The sequence below is a fragment of the Halichoerus grypus genome, chromosome 3, assembly GCF_964656455.1.
Source record: "Halichoerus grypus chromosome 3, mHalGry1.hap1.1, whole genome shotgun sequence".
NCBI lineage: Eukaryota > Metazoa > Chordata > Mammalia > Carnivora > Phocidae > Halichoerus > Halichoerus grypus.
The window spans coordinates 71,483,538-71,508,711 of NC_135714.1; the positions used below are offsets into that span (position 1 = coordinate 71,483,538).

General features: G+C 39.9%; 1 protein-coding gene across 4 annotated transcripts in view; it reads left to right on the forward strand.

The window, feature by feature from the left end:
* Nucleotides 1-25,174, forward strand: part of HERC3 (HECT and RLD domain containing E3 ubiquitin protein ligase 3) — a 118,294-nt gene that overhangs the window by 57,825 nt on the left and 35,295 nt on the right. For 3 of the 4 annotated variants that reach the window (XM_036122731.2, XM_036122732.2, XM_036122735.2), the window contains 14 exons: nt 1,108-1,184; nt 2,036-2,257; nt 3,216-3,307; nt 4,074-4,204; nt 4,962-5,122; nt 7,323-7,399; nt 11,140-11,264; nt 13,046-13,105; nt 15,436-15,547; nt 15,932-16,121; nt 17,930-18,093; nt 18,226-18,339; nt 24,422-24,445; nt 24,538-24,627. In XM_036122731.2, the coding sequence (XP_035978624.1) occupies nt 1,108-1,184; nt 2,036-2,257; nt 3,216-3,307; nt 4,074-4,204; nt 4,962-5,122; nt 7,323-7,399; nt 11,140-11,264; nt 13,046-13,105; nt 15,436-15,547; nt 15,932-16,121; nt 17,930-18,093; nt 18,226-18,339; nt 24,422-24,445; nt 24,538-24,627 (1,639 nt within the window). The remainder of the gene's footprint in view (nt 1-1,107; nt 1,185-2,035; nt 2,258-3,215; nt 3,308-4,073; nt 4,205-4,961; nt 5,123-7,322; nt 7,400-11,139; nt 11,265-13,045; nt 13,106-15,435; nt 15,548-15,931; nt 16,122-17,929; nt 18,094-18,225; nt 18,340-24,421; nt 24,446-24,537; nt 24,628-25,174) is intronic. The other variant, XM_036122734.2, reaches the window with a different exon arrangement.

A 25,174-nucleotide genomic window follows, 5' to 3' on the forward strand; every position in this document is an offset into this window, starting at 1 on the left:
TGCCCAAATCTGTGGGGCAGCACCAAGCACCATTACATGGATTTCTTTTCATTTTTTTTTTTTTTTTTCGCCACAACCCTGTGAAGTAAGTACTGTTCTTGTCCCTGTGTTTCACATGAGCAAGCCACAGGAGCAGGATTTGAAAAGTACTCTATGCTCTTCCTCTTTACCATCCTAGGGAATTTAGGTTTTGTCCTTATTTTTTAAAAATTGTGGCAAAATACACCTCACATAAAATTTTGCATCCTAACCATTTTTAAGTGTATAGCTCAGTAGTGTTAAGTATATTTACATAGTTGTGTAAACAATCTCCAGAAATTGCAAAAATTTATCTTGCAAAAATTAGTCTTTATCCCTTAAATAACAGCTCCCCATTTCTTCTCTCCCAGCCACTGGCAAGAGCATCAGACTTGATTTGTATGAATCTGACTACTCTGGATATCTTTCATAAGTGCATTCATAAAGTATTTGCCCCTTTGTTAATGGATTATATCACTTAGCATAATGTCCTTAAGTTTCACCCATATTGTAGCATATGCCAGAATTCCCATTCTTTTGAAGGTTGATTTAATATTCCTTTGTAGGAATACACCACATTTTGTTTTTCCATTCTGTTCCATCTGTTGATGGACGCTTTAGTTGCTTCTACCTTTTGGGCATTGTGAATAAAGCTATTCTGAACATGGTGTACAGATACCTCTTTGGGACCCTGCTTTCAGTTCTTTTAGCTGTACCTCCAGAAGTGAGATTGCTGGATCATTGCATTGCATTGCCCTCATTTTGAAAACCACACAGACAGCAGCCAGATGCCTAGGGATCTCTCTTCTATCGTTTACTCCATTTCCCCTTCAAGGTGGTAATTAACAGAGTGTTGCAATGGGTTTAAGTGCAGATGTGTTTTTTGTTTTGTTCTGTTTTGTTCTTAATAGTAACTGCCTAAGAGGTAGGAAGTTAGTGAAAGACCTAATAGAACTATATCATGTAAGATTATGCATTTGATTTTAAAAAAGTCTTTTAGGAAAGATGTTATTTATTACAACTGTTGGGAATATTTCTGATCACTGTTTGTGTGTGAATGCCTTCTTAAGAAAGCCTTTTCTGTTTTAGGTTAATACAAAAGCTGAACCAGCAGACGATATTACAAGTTTCCTGTGGCAACTGGCATTGCTTGGCTCTTGCAGCTGGTAATATAACATTGAAATGTATGCTAATGTTATGTTAATTTGGGAACCATTTCTCTTTGCATTTGTATGTGGTGTTATCTAACTGGACACTTTTAACTCACTGGTTAGGGTCTATGCACTCCTGTTGGACAGTGGTGTTTCTGAGACAGCCTTTGTGCAGCTCATACGTTTTCAGGGCGTAGACAGTGAGGAAGGTGGTCATCATTGCTCTCTCAGGGGAGGATGAGAAGGAGGCAGGACTGAATCTCAGTGCTCTTGAACATACAGAAGATTGGTTTTTCTTAGCTGTAGTCACTCTCAAGCGACATTCCACTATCAAGCTCCCAAATAAGTGAAAAGGAGGGAGTTAGGGAAACCTAAGTCAGCAAACAATGCTATATTCCATGTTAGAATAAATTTGAAGGGAAATCTGTACCAACATGTCATGCTCAATGCTCTGTGAGATAGTCCAGGTCAAAGCTGGACCTCCTGAGCCCTGGGTTTCATGATCTTGGTGTGTTTAGAACTAGTTCAGCTCCCTTAGTGGATCTAAGCCTGGTAATTGGCCTCTTCACAACTGAATTGACTTAAACATTTAATTTTTTCTTTTCTTTGTATAAATGTTAATAGCCTTTGAAGGGCAGTAAGACTCAGTTTACCTCTCTGTTGTAATGACAAGTGGGAGTTTTGGTTTTTGCAGTCTTCATAGCATGAAGTGTCTCTGCCCCTTGCGCTCAGGAGAGTTTGGTAGGTTGAGGGGGAGCAACTAACAAATGATCTTACTGGGCAACTGTATTGCTCTAATGAGGTTATTTTTGTGAAAGGAACTTGTATCATGTCTGGTAATACCAGTTACCCTGTTTTTATTTCAGATGGTCAGTTCTTCACATGGGGAAAGAACAGCCATGGGCAGCTGGGCCTGGGGAAGGAGTTCCCCTCCCAAGCCAGCCCGCAGAGGGTGAGGTCCCTGGAGGGCATCCCCCTGGCTCAGGTGGCTGCAGGAGGAGCTCACAGCTTTGCCTTGTCTCTCTCAGGAGCAGTTTTTGGCTGGGGGATGAATAATGCAGGGCAGCTAGGGCTCAGTGACGAAGAAGGTAAGTAAACTCTTTGTGTATACCTCTTTCATTTGTTTAACACATGCTTCTTGAGAATCTGCTGTGTGCTGGCCCATGTTAGGTTCTAAGGGTGCAGCAATGAACAAAACAGATAATACTGTTGACTTAGCGGAGACTGCATGCTGGTGGGCAGAAGTATAGTATGTCAGATGGTTTGAGAGGAGAGTTTCCTGTTTTATATAAGGTTTCCAGAGAGGGCCTTTTTGATAAGATGTTTGAGCAGAGCCCTATAGGAGGTCAGGTGGGCAAAAGGGGACATGTAGCTATCTGGGCAAAGAATGTTTCAGTCAGTGGGAACAGGATGTGTAGAGTCTCTAATGTGGGAAGACAGGTGGTGTAGTCTAGAGTGGAATGAGCGAGAGGAAGAGCAGCAGGGCTGGAGGTCAGAGAGGTGGTATAGGCCCGATGATGTAGGGCCATGGAAGGCAAAGGAAAGCATTCGGCTTCCCTCAGTGAAAGGGGAAGACACTGCATGTTTTGAGGAGAAGAGTGATCCAATTTAACTTTGGCTAGCGCGGGCCCCAAGGAGGCTGGAAGACCAGTTTGGAAGCAGTGGGAATAAAGTCAGATTTGAATATACTGTGAACGTAGGGCCAGTTGGTTTTGCTCATTGCTGGGTATGTGCTTGAAGTAAAGAGAGGAAAAATGGAAGGATGAAGTTGCCATTTATGGACTGAGGGAAACGTGTGTGTGTGTGTGTGTGTGTGTGTTGGGGGTGGTGAGTGGACAGAGTTGGGGAGTGTGGGGAAACCATGAGTTAGGTTTTAGATGTATTCAAAATGAGATGTCTATTAGATATTCAAGTGGATGTACAGGCAGGAAGCTGAATATGTGAGTCAGGGATCCAGGGGGACCCAGAATTCATCCTAAAATAGTTGTGTATATTTCCATCTCAAGGACAAATGGTAGTGACATTCTGATTTTTCTCTTATTTTAGATCGAGAGTCTCCTTGCCACGTGAAACTCCTACGAACACAAAAAGTCGTCTATATTAGTTGTGGAGAAGAACACACAGCAGTCCTCACAAAGGTAAGGACTCAGAGTGTTTTGGTTTGTTCTGTGATGCTTTGGTGTTGTGTATGGCACAGATGATGATTATTACTTGATTCGTTTTGATAGTATCTTTTAGAGTAGTGATGGTGTTTAAAAATAGTTCAGTATAAATAACCTTAAAATATAGTATATAGCAACATTCTGTGTTCCTTTAAAACAATTTAAATGTGTGAAAAATACGGAGCAATGTACTTAATGTCTTAAAATTATCAACCTATTTTTTCTAAAACTATCACATGCAGAGAGAATGAAAATGTATTTTTATGTTGAACAAACACTGTTACAGATTCACTTCAATAAAATGCCTTAGCATTTGTTCAAGTACAGTTGTTAAAAAAGTAGCTAACTTACAAGGAGTTTGTGGAGCATTTAATTTCTTAGATATGAACGATTGTGCAGAATCATTTCATTTCACCTATCTCTGTTTCTCCTTATTTTGTTTTGCTTCCTAGCACATCATTGTACTTCTAAACAACTTTCAAAATTTACAGATGGCACATGGTCCCTTGAGCAGTGCTGTCTTTGTTCCATAAAGATGTAGTCTTAATTTCTTTTTTTTTTTTTTTTTTATTATTTTTCTACTTAATGAACATTCCAAAAGAGGCATTTTGGTGAAGGATCAAGTGAGTGTCGTGTTCTTGCACAGACTGTTGTGATATGAATCTCGTGTACAGAGGCTTTTTGAGGAATATACTCAAACTCAGAGATACAATGCAGTCATGTCATGTTTGTCCCTTGTTAGAGTGGAGGTGTGTTTACCTTTGGTGCGGGTTCCTGTGGGCAACTTGGACATGATTCCATGAATGATGAGGTTAATCCAAGAAGAGTTCTGGAGCTGATGGGCAGTGAAGTAACGCAGATTGCTTGTGGCAGGTGAGTGCCCTGAAGAGCTTCCTAGTGTCTGTTAAGACCTTGAAATGAATCTTGTCTTTGTAATGACAGAGCATGTGGTTAGACCTAATGACTAACATTTTTTTTTTTTTAAGATTTTATTTATCTAAAAGGAGAGGGAGAGAATGAGCAGGCGGAGAGGCAGAGGGAGAAGCAGACTCCCCGCTGAGCACAGAGCCTGATGTAGGGCTCAATCCCAGGACCCCTGGGATCATGACCTAAGCTGAAGGCAGACGCTTAACTGCCTGAGCCACCAGGGCGCCCCTCTAACCACCAGCATTTTAAGAGATCTTAACTGCGTACACAGCTACAGTGAAAGTTTGATCTGAGTAAAGTGTGGCAAGGATGGGTTTTAGATGAGTGTAGCAAGATGGGGACATGAGACTTCTTTTGGGATAAAGACTAGCAGGGAGGAAGACATGAAGAAAGGAAAGTGAGAGAGCCTCAAAGAACTTTTTGGAAATTTTGCCTGGTCTACCCTACTTCTTCCCTGTCATCTCAAAGGCCTAATGCAGCAGGCCATTCAGCCTTTTTCTCATCTTGCCACCTTCCTCATTGCCTAGAGTCTCAGAGATTACAGAGAGCCAGCCACTGCAAAAACAGTCACAAGTCAGTGTAGGGTGGGATTTCTGGGGGGCACCCGTAGGCATTGCTGTGCTCATGTGTGGGGGTTAAAAGTCAGTCTGAATGTACCCTAGTGGTAGAAACTATGCTGATAAGTGAATTTATTTTTCCCCAGACAACACACCCTAGCCTTCGTGCCTTCTTCTGGACTCATCTATGCATTTGGTTGTGGAGCAAGAGGTCAATTAGGAACGGGACACACTTGTAATGTTAAATGCCCATCCCCTGTGAAAGGTTACTGGGCCTCTCATAGTGGCCAGCTTTCAGCCAGAGCCGGTAAGAGTGATTTTCAGTGGAATGTAATGGTATTTTAAATGATAACAAAAAATTGTTTATAGAACATATATCTATATTTTACCTTGGAGTCTTTTGGAGGAAATGAATATGAGATCTTTTAACATCAATCAACAATTATTTGAGTAGATACTATGCATGAGGTTCTATAATTGAGATCCTAGAGATCTCAATTGAGATTAAGCAAAAAAAATGTTATTTTGGCCCTAAGGACCTTGGCAGTGGTGTATAAATTTTATTTATTATTATTGCTGATAAAGAAAGTTAATGTTTATTGAATACTTAACCAAGCTCCATTACTTATGCTAAGCACTGAAAACAACTTTAAGAATTAGTGGTTATTATTTCATGTTGGCGATGAGGAAGTTGAGGTGTAAGGAGGTTAAGTAACTCATCCAACACCACGTAGATTCTGGGGGCAGGAATTAAACCCAGCTCTGCCTCATTCTAGAACCTGTGCGCTTAATGCTTATGCTGTTACTTTCCTTTTGCTTTTGCTATTCTGGTCATAACATGACATGATTTCTTTTTATGCCATTGTTTTCTTCTCTTAAAAAATAGTTAAATAGCACATTGTCCATTTCATTGGAAATCAAGATGAGGCAGTCACTCAGTATGAATGACTTGAAATAATAAATCCAGTGTCTGACAAGAAGCTTGGAGAGTCATTAAAAAGAAGTGATTTATTTATTTATTTATTTAAGATTTATTTATTCATTTGACAGAGAGAGACACAGCGAGAGAGGGAACACAAGCAGGGGGCGTGGGAGAGGGGGAAGCAGGTTTCCCACTGAGCGCGGAGCCCGGTGTGGGGCTGGATCCCAGGACCCTGGGCCGAAGGCAGACGCTTAATGACTGAGCCACCCACGTGCCCCAAAAAAGAAGTGTGATTTAATAATAACTTGATTTTGAAGACTATAAAGTGTCTTATGGCTTGATTAGGATTTTTTTAAGCAATAACTACCATAAGTTACCTACTGGATCATAATAAACTTAAGTGCAGGGACTGAGTCTTCTTTGTAAATCTGGCACACAGCACAAGGCCTGGCACAGACTTCTCAGTCAAGAAAGATTTATGGAAAGAATATATGAGCCTCTAAAAATGCAGTGGAACTTGAAATATAAAATAAATAAGATTCAGTTTTGATGATGTTCCCAAAAGTGAAAGAATGGCTAGGTGTCCTCTTCTCTGTCATTTGTGAATTTCTTTCACGCCAAGGCATTGTAAACATGCCAGGAATGCATGTGTTGAAGAAATAAAGCAATTTCATAAACTCAAGTGTTGTATAGGTTAATTTGAAATCACAAATTTTTGAAGTTTAATTAGAACCTAACTTGTGTGATCATAAATTTGTGTTTGGATGTTTGCCAAAATGATTTTATAACGTAAATAGGTAAATTTCAATTCATTATGTAAATGCTGTGGTTTTAGGACCCTTCATGGGAATGTGGGAGCACAGAGGAAGGCATCAAGGAGTATTCCGATTAGAGGAAGTTTGAGCTGTGTCTTAAAGGCTGATTTGGAGTTAGCCAGGTAGAGGACTGTGAGGGAGTGGGCAGTGGTGAGTACCACAGAATCACACAATTTGCAGGAGCACCATGGCAACTGTGCTCTAGGAGGGCACCATTGTGGAAAGCACAGTGTGCAGGGGGGGTGGTGGAAGGAAAAGATACAGAGATAGGGGAGAGTGCGGTATATTAGGAATGAAAACAATGTGGTGGTATTGGAGGGTTACCGTGGAATCAGCATGACGGAAGATAAAGCAGGGTGTAGGAAACGGAGGTCCTTCTATGACAAGCTCCATCCTGAAGGGGCTAAAGAACACCACACTCAGATGTTCAGTTATTTCTTAGGCATGTTACTGTTGATATTAGTGACTTTTAAATTTCACATTAGTGGCTGGAAAGATTAGAATGAAGAATTGAAACAACGTCAGGATTAGCTTGCAGTTGGGGAACGGATGGGGGTAGAGTTGGAGGGGAGGATACCATTTTGTATCCATTTATTTTTAATTGAAGTAGAAACAGTTTTGGGGCAGAGAGCGAGGGGAGAAGGTTTCTTCTCTGACATAAATGAAATGGATAGGAAACCAGTCTGAGTCATATTTTGGAATATTAGAAAAGGGGATCAAGGAAAAAGTTTAATTACTGAAAAATACGCTCTTGAAAATTTTTTTGACAGATCGCTTTAAATATCATATTGTTAAGCAGATCTTCTCTGGAGGAGACCAAACTTTTGTACTTTGCTCCAAATATGAGGTAAAAAATTCTTCCTACTATTATTTTGGGGGTGGAATAATGGTGAACCAGTATTTATTTTAATAAATAATTACATGAGAGCAATATTACTCTGTTTCTACCAATTTTATCTTATTAAGGTAAGCCAACTGGACCTGGAAGACGTTCTCTCCATTTTGCTTCCTTGAAGTGCCAATAACTTTCCTGGTATTTTAATCATAGTTCTAATTTATAATTTAAAATTATTTGTTTATGTCTACATTTGTTCCAAAAGATATTTAAGGAGGCCTAGAGAATTTGCACTTAGTTTGGCATTATTTGATTTTCCCTTTCTTCCCCATTAGGTAGCAACAAATACTAGGTACTTGAGAACTTAGTGGGTTTGTTTGATGTGATTGAGTATATAGTAAATATAAAAGAGATGATGCAGTTTTCAGATATCCTTTATTATTTATCATCTGCTCATAGCACCACACTAAAATTTCACATTGTCTCCTGTGTCACTGTAGTGGGTAAGTCAGAAAGAATGACGTTCCGGTATCTTTCAGGGTTAAAGGTAGGGGAGCCTGTGGTCCAGGTAATCTGTGACAGAGCTGTAATCCCTCCCCTCCTCCTGGACAAGGGAAATCATTCTGAAACCTGGGACACAGATTTGTTTTCTGCCCTCCACTCCCTTCCTGGCTTTTGTGCTTCCCCCCCCCCTCCCCTCCGCCCACCCATTTTTACTCAACCAGCATGTAGGGAGGACCAACCATATGTGGCGCATAGATCCTTATCCTCTCTGGAAGAGCAGGGAAAGGCTGTTTGTGATGATAGAGGAATCAGAATTGGTTGGGAAGAAAATAGGAACTGTGGAGACAAGGGGCCCCTTTGAGTCCTGGAAATTCTCCCCATTCATCTGATACTCTGCCATCTTTAAATACACAATGTTCTTGCCTTCTAGTCAGTATAATTCCGTGATTTGGTAGAAGAGGTTGTGCTGGAGCCCGAGGCTGCAGGTTGGACAGTGGAAACTGACAACTAGATATTTTCCAGGTCAGGAGCCTGGAGAAAGTTCTGTTTAGTGCTGCCATCTGGGGTGATTTGGAACTGCTGCTTTAGACCTATTTTAGGCCCAGCTTCAGTGCTTCACAGAGAAATCTTGAGGAAGACTGAGATTATTTTTCGTTTCTTCAAAATGCCAGTGAAATGAAACATGAAAAGCACCGAATCTCTGCAGGATGGTAACTGTGTCCATAAGTAGAGTTTGAAGTATTCATTTCCCTAAGAAATTGACTTGAATAATATTATCCAATTTTAATTTTCCTATGAAAGCCAATATGGTATCTGGTCTAAGTGATTGGATTTAAAATTATTGTAATTAGCACTGTTGGGACTGGAAAAGAAAACATTGATGAAAAGGATATAAAATAATGTCATATTAGAGAAATAGGGCAGTTAAAGGTTAAACAACTGGTAAGAGTGGTATGCATTAAAAATGTAAGATAACAAAAAAGAAAAAGAAAAATAGACTATCACTTAGGAAGGTATTGCTCTTTCTTTTTAAAAGTGAAGCCTGTACACATTTACTTACACTGTTAAGCAGAGATACTTGTTTAGACACAGAGACTGATCAAATCATGTGTTTACCCCGTTACCATAACACTTGAAGAATCACTTAACGACCTAACAGAAAGCATCTGTATTGTGATAGGCTCCATTTTTATAAATGCGACTCATTCACTTAATGCCAGGTCTGAGGTAGATGAGGGGAGGGAGGAGTTATGTACAAATACTGCTTTGCTACATTGGACTCCACGTCTCGGCAGTTCAGTGAGTGCAAAGCACAGCCCCTCCTTCTCCTTTCATGTTGTTTGTGGGTAGGATTGAAGAGGGAATGTGGTTGGGATGTTAGGTGAGCTTGTGTGTGTGTGTGTGTGTGTGCGCTCACGTGCCTGCAAGCCTGCTAGGTGCCATAATTCTCTTTTTCTCAACAGTTATTCTCAACCTTGGTTGCCCTTTGAGATCACCTAGGGGCTTTTAAAAAAAAACACTGATGTCTCTAGAGATTCTGATTTAATTGGTCTGGAGTGTGACTTAGCCATCGAGATTTTTGAAAACTCTGGTGATCCAAAGTTGGGAAACACTGACCCTAGATCAAAAAAAATTTTTTTGGCCTGTATATAATTAGAAGGCATAGAAAATTGATAACCTTTTCTTGGGTCCTTAAGTGATTCTGAGATTATACTTCATTCAGGTCACCTGTAGTTTATTGGACATACGATGAAGAATGAGAAAATAGTTCCATGTTTTTATTTTATTGTATGTGTTAGAGTCTGTTCAGCTACCCCTGTGAATGGGGAGGGTAATTAAAATGTAGATAACAGTGGTTTTAAGGCCAGGATGAAGAGGCAATCTTGCTTGTATGTTCTCAAGTGTCCATTTTGTCTTGTGATTTTCCTCTGTGTCATTCAAGATGACTTTTGTTCTTTCATAGATGTCCATGGCCATTTTAGTAAAGTAATGATCAAGACCCAGATAATCAAAAACATTGGCAAACATCGATTTGTTGTTTGTTACGTGCCCTCTTCCTTTCCCCTTATTATGATATCTTAACTCACAACTATGGGGAAGTAACCAAGAAAATTTACTTTGGAAGTTGTCTTTCTTTGTGTCGATACAAAGGAGGAAAAAAGATCATTTTATGAATTGATGGATGAATGGTTTAATATAATTTTTCTCTCTTTCCTAGTGGCAGTTATGGGGGTATAAGGCACTTTCAACTTTTTCTTAGTTCTAGATCAAGAACAGGATTTGGGAAATATCAGTGAATAAGATACATTTTAGAAAGTGAAAGTGCTTATATTTTTTTTAGATCTCTCTGAATAAAGGATGTATAATGCTGTGCAGCACTGGGAATTTTCAAGGCCATTATTGACATGTCCTTTCTGCCACCTTTCTTATAAATGTATACCTATATACTTGGAACAAGAAATTAAGAGGCATTAAGTTTTCGTAGATTGTTTGCACTATACATTATAACTGAACTTGACAGAGAGAGACACAGCGAGAGAGGGAACACAAGCAGGGGGAGTGGGAGAGGGAGAAGCAGGCTCTCCGCCGAGCAGGGAGCCCGATGCGGGGCTCAATCCCAGGACCCTGGGATCATGACCTGAGCCAAAGGCAGATGCTTAATGACTGAGCCACCTAGGCGCCCCTAATAATATATTTTGTCGGAGTTTGGTGAATAGTTATGGCAAACAATTAATACCTTAAAAACGTTGATGTTACAGTGATTCAAAGCAGAGGGGAAAGAAGTGTGGAAAAGCCATATTGGGGTTGTTTCTCTGGTGAACAGTCTCTGAGACTGAGATTTATGTTGAGAAAGTTTTTAGGGGTAGTGTGCTCTAGAAAGGGCATCTATTTAGGGATGAAGGAGGCAGGATTGGGCAGAGGGAGAAACTGCAGGTCAGTGTAACAGAGGCCTCAGCCAGTCTCCTTGGGAGCTCTGAAGTTGGGATGGCTCTTTACCAGTCCTGAGTGGAGGCAAGGGGCCTTTGTACTCTCCCTCTCCTTGCTGCCGGATGTTGAAGGGCTGAACCAGTAGCCCCGGTTCCGGAGAGCAGCCCAGCCGGGAGCTGTCAGGAGCTGACACTCTCAGCAGCTGAGGGAGTCAAGAGGGGGATGTGGGCAGTGCCCCCCAGCTCCTGTGAAACCCAAAATGGAGACTATGTCAGCAGAAAGAGAAAAGATCCATCCTACATAATTTCTCTTTTTTACAGAATTCTTCCCCTGCTGTTGACTTCCGGATGATGAACCAAGCACATTACACCAGTTTAATAAATGATGAAACCATAGCAGTTTGGAGACAAAAACTCTCAGAACACAACAATGCAAATACAATCAAGTATGTGGCTGCTTGTTTTCATTTTATTTTTTCCAGAGTATATTGGAATGTTCTAGTTTAGTAATTTTCCTTACTTCCATATGAGGTGGTAAATATATGTGGAGATTTTTATTTTAGGGAATCATTTTTTTTGCCACATATTTCTTGAGGATTTGGTGTCCTTAGCCCCGGATAACATAATGTTCCCCCCATTCTCTCAGAGTGTGTCCCTTAAACTTACCTTGTTCGGATCTTAAAAATCCTCACCGATGAAGGTATGAGTTGGCCTTTCTGCTAAAAAAAAAGCTCAGTGTTATGGTTGTTTACCCTCTAGAGTTTCTTCATATGCATATCCCAGAGCATCCCAAAAGTAAGACAGCTGTTATCTTACCTCATCTTGAATAATTTCTAGCATTTTCATATTGAAAATGATTAGCTGAGATGGTAATTTAATGTCAGGTTGAGAAAATAAAGTAAAAAGGATTGAGGCCTTTTATCAAGTTTATTTTAAAGGAGAATTTTGTCCCGCACATTTTTATGCATTTTCATTGACTTTCCTTAGCATTTCCATTTTTCTGCAGAATCTAATATTTGGGAATGAATGAATCACACTCTGTGTACTCAGTGGTATACACTAAATGCGTATAATACATCTTGCTTTATGGCATAGATTATAGTAGGGCAAATGACCAGGGCCCTAAACTTTGGGGTGCACCAGGGGATCATTGGGAATGCCCTCAAGCAGCTCATGTCCTCAGAGTTTCTCTAACCTTAGGTGGCTCTGACGGGGAATTCAGGCTGGGAGGTTGTAGGGGTAAGGGAAGGGGACTAAACTCACCGAGGGAGGGGTGGGTGGCTTCCCCCCCCCTTTTTTTTTTTAAAGATTTTATTTATTTATTTGACAGAGAGAGAGATAGTGAGAGCAGGAACACAAGCAGGGGGAGTGGGAGAGGGAGAAGCAGGCTTCCCGGCAAGCAGGGAGCCCGATGTGGGGCTCGATCCCAGGACCCTGGGATGATGACCTGAGCTGAGGCAGAGGCTTAGTGACTGAGCCACCCCGGCGCCTGGTGGCTTCCCTTTTGCTGGGGCCTTGACAGTTTACTCATTCTCGTTTTCTTATTTATAAAATGAGGGGACGGGAGAAATGATCTCTAGAGAACTTTCTTGACCCAGATTCTATCATTACCGGAAGTTATTGCAACCCCCTCCTTAACCATGTTTTTGTTGTATTCCTTCCCTTTTCCATATACTAACTGAGAGGGTCCAGGCCTCTTCACACACAGTTTCTTTCTGGGTCCTCAGAAAGTAGCTGTTTTCTCAGAACCTCTGTTATCTAGGTAATAGGAATAAACACTCATTTCACTTATTTTCAGTTTCTTTCTCAGATAAGAAACACAATAAAAGGAAATAGTTGTTCATTTATTATTTTGCAAAGACAATTTCTGTGTTTGGGAGATAAGAGCTCAGCTTTTCTTTTGTGATTATATGTTTGGAGATGAGCCGGGGAATATCTTAGATGGTTGATGGTAGAAGAATGTTCAAGATCATTATCAGGTGCAAGAGTCGTTCTTTCAGTAGCTTTGGTACTTTTGATTTTAACACAACTTGTGGAAAATTTAAGTACTTGTCCATTTTGAGACACAATGTTTCTCCACAGCAAATGTACATTTTCCAAGGATTCATCTGGGTAAGAAAGCTGCTGTTAATGAAATCCTGGGATAGATGACTAACCTGTTGTTGGGCTTGAATAACCATTTCTTTGTAATTATTAAAGGCTTACCTACCTTTTTCTTTCTGAGCAGTGGTGTTGTTCAGATCTTATCTTCCGCAGCCTGTTGGAATGGAAGTTTTCTTGAAAAAAAGTAAGTGATTTAGAATCTTAAAAAAATACCCACATGTGATTCAGATACTTACTCAGCAAAGGCCGTGAGAGACTCCTGTTCTCTTTGAGGGTGGTTGGCCTTCGTTTAGCGGATAAGCTGATGATTTGTGCACAAATTGGAATGCCTAATGATGAACGAGAGGATGTCAGGAAGGGCAACGCTGATTCATGCCTGATGGGCAAAGAGTGAGACTATCTCAGAGAGAGTTGATGTAATCAATAGCAGGATTTCTTAGGGTGTTCTAAAATGTTACCCCCAACATGTATACCCTATTTGTTTTAAATTCTTAGTTCTTTAAGTAATCTCAGTTTCATTGGATTGCTGCCCAAAGGTTTTTCTTTTCTCAAAAAGAGTGAGCTTAGGGGGATGTTCCAAGGAAGCTTTGGGAGCTCCTTGGCCTTAGGTCTAGCTCAGCTCACCAGGAAATTACATTTGGGCTGACTTTCCAGGTAGGAAATAGTGTTTCCTTGCTTGGCCTTATCACTTCTGCATATATCCCCCTCAGGAACCTCATGCAGCAGAAGGTTCTTGTCATGGGTTTTGATCTTCGGTGATCCCAAGTCCTGATCATTTCTCAGTCCTTTTTTGCCAGTGACCAGGTGAATGAAATCCCAAGAAGATTTAGAATTTGGTTCAGTGTGTGAATCCCACTCCCTCCCCCACCAAAAATGTATGTCCCTGACTGGGTTGCAAGAGGTCACTTCAGAAACTCTTCAGTTACAGCTAGAGATTGCCAAGCCATTTACTTGTATTATTAGGGCAGCTGAGATGAGCTCATCCAGTTTATTTCAGATTTAACATTTAGCATTTTCCTCCAGGGAAAACTGTTCTGTATTGTGCTGATGTTGGTCTTTTAGGACAGTGGTTTTCAACCACGCTGATTTATCTTCCGAGGGGACATTTGGCAACGTCTGGTGACACTTTTTGGTTGTTCCAATGGGGGGGGTATACTACTGGCATCTAGTGGGTAAAGACCAAGGATGCTGCCAAGCACCTCACAATCCTATCCACCCAAGAAAGAATTATTTGGCCCCAAAAGTCAATAGCACCAAGGCTGAGAAACCTTGTTCTAGAAGGATAGGTTTTTATGAAGGTTTGGAATGGCCCTTGGCCAGATTTGTTAGGTTATTCATCTTTAGTTTCATAAATTCCATAGAGATAAATGGGTAAAGCCTTTTTTTTTTTTTTTTAACTGACAACTGTGCTATTTCAGGACTCCTGCTTATGTAGCTTATGCAGAATGCCTCACAGGAAACCAATTAAAGTGAAGACCACTTTTACAAAGCATAAATACATTTAGATAAAATATTGTTTTTTCTTAACAGTATGGCAGTAAATATCTCTGCATATGGAAGGTTACATAAAGGACACCAGAATTAATTTCTGTGTTTGGGGTAGATTTATTTTTAGAGTAATAACAACAAAAGACCCAACAAACAAAGCCCAAGCATCTCTTTATTTGACCATTTAGGTTTCAATACATATAATTATGACTTTTTTTAATGTTAGAAACTCGACTTATATTTTTATAAATTACAACATTGCTGTCAGATGGTGTTAAAACTATTTGAATGTGTCCATTACTCATAAACAGTAGCCTGTTTTGCAAATAGATAGTTCTTTTGTAATTAATAGATGTGGTAATGTTCAAGAGTAGGAATTTAAAAGAGATATTCTCTAAGTCTCTAAAAGGCTAAGATTTATTTAAGGTTAGAAAAAATGATTAGTTGCTAGGAAGTTAAAAACAGTAGCAGTGAATTAGTCCTTGGGTGTATGTAATTGTATCCCTTGTGTAAACTAAGAGAGACATTAGCTTTGTATTTGTTGTAGATCTGATTTTTTAAAAAAATTATTAAGAAAAGCTTTAAACGAAGTTTGTTCTACCTGCCATTTGTTGATGAGTGGGCCAGTTTGCACTGGGGATGTGTTTTGCCCCTTGGCACAGCATCTACATCTAGGTCAGTGTACCACAATTACAGAAAAAGGCAAAAATGCAAGAGTAAATCAGGGAAATAACACTCTGCTTATAAATTTCAGGATAGCCTCAAACTGAAATGATGATCCTTGCTTGTACTTTGAATTGAAGAAAAAAAAAACACTTGAAAATTTTAAGATCATCTTGAAGAAGGGGTTCCAGAGCTTGATTCTGTTGGGCTTTGTTGAAGTGTAGTATTTTTATGCAGCTTGTCTGCTAGATCCACTTTAAATCCGATCAGTAGAGACAGACTATTTTGTTTCCCTTTTCTAATTCCTGTCAGAGTGTTTGCTTTGTTTTTCTTTTATTACACACTTTCAACATTTTTGTTTAGAATTGATGAACATTTTAAAACAAGTCCCAAAATCCCTGGGATTGACCTGAACTCAACGAGAGTGTTATTTGAGAAGTTAATGAGCTCTCAACACTCCATGATTCTAGAACAGGTAAGTTCTTTACATTTACAGAGTATATTTTTAAAAATGCATTTTTGCACTGCAGTAATTCAACTTTCAAGAGAAACAAAAGAGTAAGATAAAAAGGCAAAAATCTTGTATAAATCTTAACTCTAAAATGTTCACTTTGGGAATTTGACCTATCTTTAACTTTCTTCTGAGCTTAACTCTTTCTGAGGAAATGCCCTTCCAGAGTAAGGTCTGCACGGCTGGGGATCTTTGGCTTTTCATTCCACTGATATATCTCCTGAGCACCCTCAGTGCATACTGAGTGAGTGAGAGTGGAGAGTCTATCGAATAGCTTATGAATTTAGAGATAAGGTAACTAGATCTCAGGCATGTTAGAATTTCTCAGTATTCTTTTCTCTTGTACAGATCTTGAACAGCTTTGAGAGTTGCCTGATTCCTCAGTTGTCCAGTTCACCACCAGATGTCGAAGCCATGAGAATCTATTTAATACTACCCGAATTCCCCCTGCTCCAGGATTCCAAGTATTACATAACGTTGACTATTCCCCTGGCCATGGCCATTCTGCGGCTGGATACAAACCCCAGCAAAGTATTAGGTGAATTTGCGAAACCCAATACCAGTGGCTTTGCAGTTTTTATTTAATTGGTGTGACCACTGGCTCTCAGTGGACTGAGATCCGAGAATCTATTGTTGCCATTTAATATGCTTAACACTCAAATCTTACCTTTCTTTGCTGCTGTCTTCTAACTGGCCATATTTGCACGATGAGCAAATCGAACCATTATTTCGGTTACTTGAAATGATTCATGCCAGACTAATCTTGATATTTAAATATTCACAAGGTTAGATTATCCAACTTTAAGCTACTTTTTTCGCCTCCTACATTTGCTAGTAGTTAATAGTGCCTCAAAAATTAGTGTCCATCTGTTGGTCTTTCTCCTAAACCTAATTAGGGGGTGGGAGTGAAATGAACAGTTTGGTGTGATGCACAGGTCTCCAAAAGAGGAGAGGAAGAGAATGACCTAGTGGAGACTTACCAAATGTTTGTTCTGTTTTTCTTTTTTAGGACAGTTGAGTCCACACTGATTTTTGCAGGCCACGGACACTTTGCTGAGATAAGAACCTTCCGTTCCTCAGTGAATTGGAGAGTGTCTCTCGTGGGAGTAGCGCCTGAGATGTTTTTATTAATCAAGTGCAGAAAGTCTGTCACCCGGCTTTTCCCTTTTTTTCCCCCCCCCGGTAAATTTTTTTTTAGGTGTTCATTGCAACTCAGTAACTTCTGCGTTCCGTGTGGACTAGGATGTTACTTGAGTGTGTCTCCCCATGAATAAAGAGACCTGTGTTCCTGAGGATGGAATCCCGGCTTTTCCATATTGCTTCCACCTTTGCAGAAGATATAAAAACAGAAATAATAATGAAAGCACTAGGAATATGTTAGTCCTTCATTTTGCGTTTTAAAGATCAAAGCCCTTTGGGGGGCGTATTTTTTCAGGTGTTCTAGTAGACTATGAGGTAGAGAGATGGCAGTCTCCGAAGGAATATTACCTGACGTTTAGGTTTTGGTTTTTTTTTTAATTTTAATTTTTTCCAGGTAGGGCCACACAAAGAGATCAGAATTGTTCAGTTTTACACTTGTTTTTAACTTCTAATTAAAGAAATTTAAATTTAAAGGAATATCCCAAAGTACAGAAAACACTACAGGTATCCATTCACACAAAGATTCATGATTATCAATATTTTGCCCTTTCGGTTTTCTGTATTCCCCCTACCACCACCTTTTTATTTTTGCTGAAATATTTGTTTAAAAATCGTAGACATCCTATCATTTCATCCTTTAAGTATTTCAGTATGGCTGAATTTACTTCTGACAATGTAGAAACCAATGCTATAGCCTTCTTGTCTGGTTATGAGAAAGCATAGTTTGGGGAGAGACAGAAATAGTAGTTTTCAACTAATGGTGCCTCTTGAGGGAAGGCATGAATGCCATACTGGTGCTGTTATCAGGGCCATGTGGCCCTTTGCATCCCTCCTACAGGATGTGGGTGGAGGCTGAGGTGGGGGCAGCAAGGATGAAGATATCTGAATGCTCCTGCCCACAACAGGTGCCTTAGCATCTTGTCCACACAGACCTTTGGAATTGAACTTTTAGCTTAGCTTTCTGAATGGGTCTTGGAGGGAAAAAAAATCAGATCAAGCGCTATGAAAAAATCTCTAGGGATTCTTGTGGATCTCCTGCTCTCTCCAGAAATGCTTTAATGGATTCTTTTTAAAGTCAGTTTTGGGAAACTGTATTTTAGACTAATGTTCATTTTCTAGCCGGAGCAGTTTTTAGCTAGTAGGCAGAAGACGTAAATACTTGATCAAGGATACGTGTTGAAATATGTCTTTTCTTTCTTCCTAAAGATAACTGGTGGTCTCAGGTATGCCCAAAATATTTCATGAAGCTGGTAAACCTCTATAAAGGTGCAGTCGTTTATCTACTGAGAGGAAGAAAGACATTCTTAATTCCTGTACTGTTTAACAATTATATTACAGCAGCTCTCAAGCTCCTGGAGAAGTTATATAAGGTGAGCATAGAGAGGAGCCAGTGGGGAGAGGGGTGAATAGATGGTAGGCTCAAATGTCCTACTGAGGTTGTCCATGGAAAGCCCTTTTTCAGTTGTCTGGGTTTTAATTTTCCTTATTTTGTTCTTCATCAGGTAAATATCAAAGTGAAGCATGTGGAGTATGATACATTTTACATTCCTGAGATTTCCAGTCTTGTGGACATTCAGGAAGACTACCTCATGTGGTTCTTGCATCAAGCAGGCATGGTAAGAATCCAAGTAAAGCAGATCTTAAAGCTGTAGTCTTTTCTCAGAGTACAGATAAGGATGAGAAGAGCACATCTGAGCCCCAAATTTGTCCTTGACTTTGGGGTTAATGTCAAAATGTTTTGGCTGGCTTTGCATTCTTGAAACTTTGAAGTGCTTTGAGAAATCATAAATGATCAGTAAGGAGTCATAAATGGGTCGTCAGCCAGAATGGTACAAATCTTAATTAGTTGCCAACATTTTAAAAATCAAGGTATCTAAAGTAGTCACAGTTGTAGAAGCAGAAAGTAGGGTGGTGGTGGCTGGGGCCTGAGGGAAGGGAAATGGAGCATTGTTTAGTAGGTATAGAACTTCAGCTTTGCAAGATGAAAAAGTTCTGGAGATCTGCCGTGTAATAATGTGAATATAGTTAGCACTACTGAATTGTACACCTAAAAATGGTAAAGATGGCAAACTTTATGTTACATGTCTTTTACTACAAAAAAGGCGAGATACTTAAAATGAATTTCTAGCTTTTCTTGAAACTTGGAATATCTGGCCGCATAACCTGTCCTCCCAGATGGTACCAATTGGCTGGAGTTCAATAGGGGCTCCTTAGACGAGGCTTCCATGTGCCACAGTCCCCACTGCCCCTTGATTCTGACATTGAGGAAAGGATCATTTGCTAGTTACCATCTTCTGATAGCTAGCTTACTTCAGTTGTCTTGTGTTGGCACCTGAATTCTGTAGACCACCTCTGATTTGGGATTATGGATGTGAAGATGTCACCTGTCCCTGACCTAGCTGTCACCGTATGTTAGATATGCCACCCAAGGGACTGCGGATTCCTGCCTGCCACCATGACTTGGCAAGAGGTGCTCAATTTGATTGCAGACTGGCTTGGGATCTCTGCATGGGTTTTTAGGACCTCCCCTCTGTGGATTATGTGTAAATTGGAGTTATGTCAGAAAACCAAATGATGATTTGGTTACTGTATTTAGTGAAGTGATGTGCAACAGATATATTTGATGTGAGTCCTTGCCAGTTTAACAGATTCATCACCAACATTTAACAGATTCATCACCAACATTTCCCTGTAGTGTTTTTGGAGGGGAGTAGTGGTCTCTAATAGCAAGGTGTATAAATAGGTTTATTTAACTTAGAAGATTATTTGGTTTGTCAAATAATAGATGATCAGTGCTAGACACAGTGTGTTTTTTAAATTTAAATTCAATTAACATATAATTAACATATAATGTATTATTTGTTTCAGGGGCACAGGTCTGTGATTTATCAGTCTTGTACCCAGGGCTCATTACAACACATATCCTCCCCGATGTCTATCACCTAGTTATGTGTTTTTAATAAGCTTTATGATAACCTTGAAAAAACAAAATACTCCTCAATAAAAATGAGTTCAAGTCTTTTAAATGGGTTTACATGGGAAATTTAACATGCAAGCTAGCAATGAACTCTGCTTTCACCTGCTAATTTAGAAATTGGAAAAAAAAAGCTTTTCTGTTTTATCAACTTGTGAGTAACTATTCATGGGATAATAAAATGTTAAGAGCTGAAATAAGCTTTATGAATTATTTAGGCTGTTTTGTTTCTAGGTGAGGAATTAGAGGCCCACAGTTAAACAGTTAAACAGTTTTTCCAGTTGTTTAAGCAATTTAGTTAGCTTCATAAAAGCCAGTTCTTCTGACTTTGAATCTACCCTTTCTGTGACTGGATGCTGAATAAAATACTTCTAATGAACCCTAATTCTTTTTGCCACCGAAAAAGAAATTGCTGGTGTTAGAAATGTAGATTATCATGATTGCAGTCTGTGAATGGCGGTACTTAAGTGAGCAACTTTGGCTTTCTTTTAGATTCCACATAGAAGTGATACCATATAGTATTTGTCTTTCTCTGTTTAGCTCGTTTCACTTGGCATAATGCCCTTCAGGTTCATGCATGTTGTTGCAAATGGCAGAATTTCCTTCTTTTTTTATGGCTCAATAATATTCCTGTGTGCGTGCATGGGTGTGTGTGTGTGTGTGTGTGTGCGCGCGCGTGTGTACATCACAATAAATGGCTTTACCTGTCAAATGTTTCAGTGTGGTAGTACTGCCAAGGCAGTCTAGCATATAGTTCAGAGCACATGCTGTAATCAAAAAGAACTGGGTTCAGATCTCAGTGGTGGCCTACTACCTATGCTGTCTTAGGCAAGTTACTTAATTCTTATAGTCCTGGTGTCCTTATTTATAAATGAGAATTATGATAATATCATGAGAATTAGATGGGAGAAAGCATGGGAAGGCTTTACTTGGCAGGGTACTTAGTGGCGTGTATATAATAAGCCCTCACTAACTAGTTTTCAGTAAGCAGCTCTGGGTCACCTAATGTGTGTCATGAGCCTGCTGGTCACTGGGGACAGAGACATGTGTAGCATGTGGTGGTTCCCTCTGTGGGGTATTCAGTGCAGAGGCAGCAGTGAAAAAGGCATTACAAAGCTGTGTAACCCTTGTGTGTAAAAGGCTATGGAGCACAAAAGGAACATTCTAGAATGGCTGATTTTTGCTCATTTTAAAGACTTGTTTTAATTTATTCCAGAGAGAGAGCGAGTGAGCAGAGGAAAGAGCAGAGGGAGAGGGACAAGCGGACTCCACGCTGAGTGCGGAGCCTGATGTGGGGTTCCATTTCAGGACCCTGAGACTTAACTGACTGAGCCGCCCAGGCGCCCTGATTTTTGCTCATTTTAAAGAAGAGGTGGTAGTGGTTTGTTTATTTCAGTTAATAAACTGCCAGCTTCTACACTTGAAAACCGAAGAGCACATAGAATGAGTGGCTCCATGGGCTCCCATAGAGGGCAGCACAAGGGAGAAAGTCAATGACAAAGAAAATGCTTCCGAAGTAAAAGCTAGAATCGGGTTGACATCTTGCTGTATGTGTCACGTGGGGACAGTGGTTCGGCTCCAGGTACCGTGTTGTGCACGGGTGAGACAAGGCCACTGTTTAGCCTCAGCATCATGCAGTGATGCTGGGAAGCCAGATTTGTCTATGACGGGTACAGGAGCACCTGGTGGCCGGCCCGAAGGCAGAGTTAGCTGTGTTTTCTCCTCATGCTGCAGATGTTTGTACAGTACCTCCTGTCCCCAGCCAGCCACAGCCATGCTTAGGAAATGTGGACTTGGAATTAAAAAAAGAAGAAAAAGATATTCCCAGTTCCCCAGTTCTGTACCATGTACTTATTCCATGCTTCTGTTTAATATACTTTTGAAAATGAAATAAGGTCACAGTTTAACCCCGTTTCAAGCAGGAACACTTGAAATATGATCCATCACCAGTACTTTGCTAGTTTTATGTTTGTTAGACTCATTTTGGGGGAGTGGATGGCCCAGGACCAGCAGCTTCCTCCCTGAGAGGATCGCATATTCTTATCAGTTCACACTCATCCTCCTATGTTAGGGAGAGCAGCCATAGAGCAAAATCCTAACGCTGCTGTTGGAACATTTATTTCATGTAATACAGAAATGCCAGTACTAATAACATTTCTAAAATAGTTAGCATTTACAGAATAAAAATCAGTGAAATTAAATGATTATATTTCAAATACAAAACCCATAGACTTATAAAAAATTGTAGACCTTCTATGTATAAATAGACCTTTACAGGGATGCCTGGTGGCTCAGTCGATTAAGTCGCTGGCTCTTGATTTCGTCTCATGTCATGATCTTGGGGTCATAATTTCGAGCTCCGTGGCTGGCTCCGTGCTCAGCAGAGAGTCTGCTTGGGATTCTCTCTCCCTCTTCTCCTCCCCCGCTCTGGCTCTCTCTCTCTCTCTGGGTAAATCTTTTAAAAAAAAAATGGACCTTCATATGGGTCTGCTCCTTCTTTTGACTGAATAGCCTTCCTTCCTTTGACTTCCTTAGAGCTGGCACTGTGGCCCTCCCCTGGAGTGAGGAGGGTCTTATGGACCGTCAGCTCTCTGGCCTTGGCTCTGGTTCCTAACCGAGGAAGTTCTGGATTTTTTGGCACCCATCACCCTCCCCTCCCCTACCCAGAGAGGATGGTGACCTTACCCTCCATTTAACTCCTCTCCTTCCACAGAAGAGACATCAGCCTACTTCCAAAACTGGGCTCTTGCAGGGCTGAAGGGGTCAGGTGAGGGGTGATGGGAGGGACTGGGACTGAGGAGGTAGATGTTGGAGGAGGCCTGGGCGGGCTTGTGGTGGGGCTTGCAGCAAGAGGGCAGCAGGATGGTCCGAGAACTGCAGTGGGCCTGGCGAGGGCCAGGACCTCCAGACAGACCTGCTGACTGATGTCTGAAATAACTATACTGTCCTAACAAAAATACCGGTATTAAAGAATACTCGGTACACTGCGATGCTATAATGCCCGCAACTGTTTTTGTGGTCCCTCTGGTCACTTCTCTCCCAAGTCACTTTTACATTTGAAGTGTTCAGAACTTTTATCTTGCTTTATAGACCAACACACATTAACGATTTTTTTTTGTCCCTTGAGAATAAGCAAATAATGCTTAGTTCTGAATATTGCCACTACTTGTAAACCCACTTCCCTAGGATGCTCCTCCCTAGGTACCTAGACTAGATCACTTTGTGAAGTGCTGTTTTATGGTATGTGGGCTTTTTTTTTCTTTTTTTAGTGATTTCAGTTCCTAAATTCCAAATAATTAGGTATAGTAGGTATGACAATGAGCCAAATTAGCCTGGATTATATATGCATGATTCCATACCTTGTCTCACTGGACTAGAATCATCTCTCCAGTTAGGGTTTCTTAGTCTAGGGAAATGTTCCAAGATCTCCAAAGGAACTTAGTTCCAAAGGATTAACAGGATGGATTTTAGTGAAAATTGCTATTAAACGATTTCATCGAAATATACACAAACACAAAAGGAGGTAGTTCTACAATTCTTACTCAGATTATAGAACCAAACCAAATCTACAAATTAAATGCAGACAAAAGTCTAAAATCAATAAAATGCAGATTAGCCTTTTGATTAAATTTGACAGCAAAAACATCTTATTGAAACCCATTGCATTGGGGAGAGGAACTGCCTGCTGTCAGGCCTTGGGTGCCTGAGTTCCCCCAGCCTGTCGGCCCTGGGATGACTCAGCTCTATTCTCTTTTCAGAAGCTATGAAACCTTCCTTCATGCAGTGGGCCGAGACTGATCTGGGCTTTTCCTGGGTGCAAATGCATCCCTGATAGAGGAAGACTGCTTTTCTTCTTTTTCATTACCCTTGGACAATTAAGTATATATAACGTGACACCAGTGCAGTCATTAAAATAAATGAAAATCATCACAAGGAGGTTGTTCAGAATGCGTTTTCATTAGTTTTGTTTAGGATATCCTTTTAAAGAACTCACAGAATTTTAAAAAATTCGTAGAGCACTCTCAGATCTCTGAAAGTAAGTCTGCAGTTCTCTGTTTGAGAAATACTGCTGCAGATCAACAAATGTCTATTGTTGATGTTTTTGTTGTAGTTATGTTTCATTTGTGATTGTTGTTATTTATTGTTATTCCCATCCTCAAAATTTGATTTAGATTTATTCACATACTGATGGAATATCTTCTATAGGCCAAGTACTAGTCTAAGTGCTGAGTCAGGGACAGCTTTCTAAATATTTGTTTTCTCCTAATCATAACAGCTGTGTGTGTGTGTGTGTGTGTGTGTGTGTGTGTGTGTGTAAGAAGGAGATGTAACATGACGACAAATAAAATGCAGTCTGCATCATCTATTTTACCCAACAAAGTTAATATCTGAAGTCAAGGTTGTAAAGCTCCTGTTTTGGAATTAGATTTCTTATAAAAGAGCATTCTATTAATGCTGTAAATTATGGAGTCAGTGAAGTGGTCTTTAAAGGTCCTTTAAAATTTTTTATACTTGTTTTTATATTTTTTTCTCAATCTGTACCCATCAAAACATCTGGTCTGTTCCATCAAAAACCAATCAGCCGTTCAAATGGTGTTCGCTCTCTGCATGGGCAAATAGTCAGATCGGTTATATGTTTTGTTACTTATATTTTATACTCGCAGGGGGTAGAAAGTTCAGGTTTTGCAATCCAAGTAAGAGACTTTTTATTTTTCTTTACACAGAAGGCTAGACCATCTATAATACAGGTAAACGATCCATTTTTCATTTACTTATATATTTTTCTAGCAGTTTTCTCTGTGGACCACTATAATATCGCCAATAATATGTTTTATTCTAGGATACTGTCACACTTTGTTCCTACCCTTTCATCTTTGATGCCCAAGCCAAGACCAAAATGTTACAGACCGATGCTGAACTACAGATGCAGGTATCATATTTTAAAAATCATTTCTTCTTCTTACTGTGTTCGTTCATCCTAAGCATTCCGTTGTAACTTTTACTAACAGGAGAGAGTCTAACAGGACCATTATAACTTTTTAGAACTATTTTAAGTTTTTTCAGCAATTTTATGTTGAATATAACACATACATGAATGCACGTTTTCCTGGATCTGGGGTTGGCAAGCATTTTCATAAAAGGCCATATAGTAAATATTTTAGTCTTTGTGGGCCATGCAGTCTATCTCAACTGTTCAACTATTTCATTTTGTAATATGGAAAGCAGTGATAGAGAATAAGTAGATGAATGAGCATGGCATTTTTCCAATACAATTTTCTGTACACTGAAATTTAAATTTTATATAATTTTTACATGTGAAATATTTTTTTTTTTCACTTTTTTCCCCAATCATTTAAAAATGAAAAAAAAATTGTTATTTCAAGAGATGTACAAAAACAGGCAACAGGCTGGATTTGGTCTGCAGGCCATCATTTGCTGCCCTGGTGGAGATAGGGCAATAATTAAATGGAGCTTGG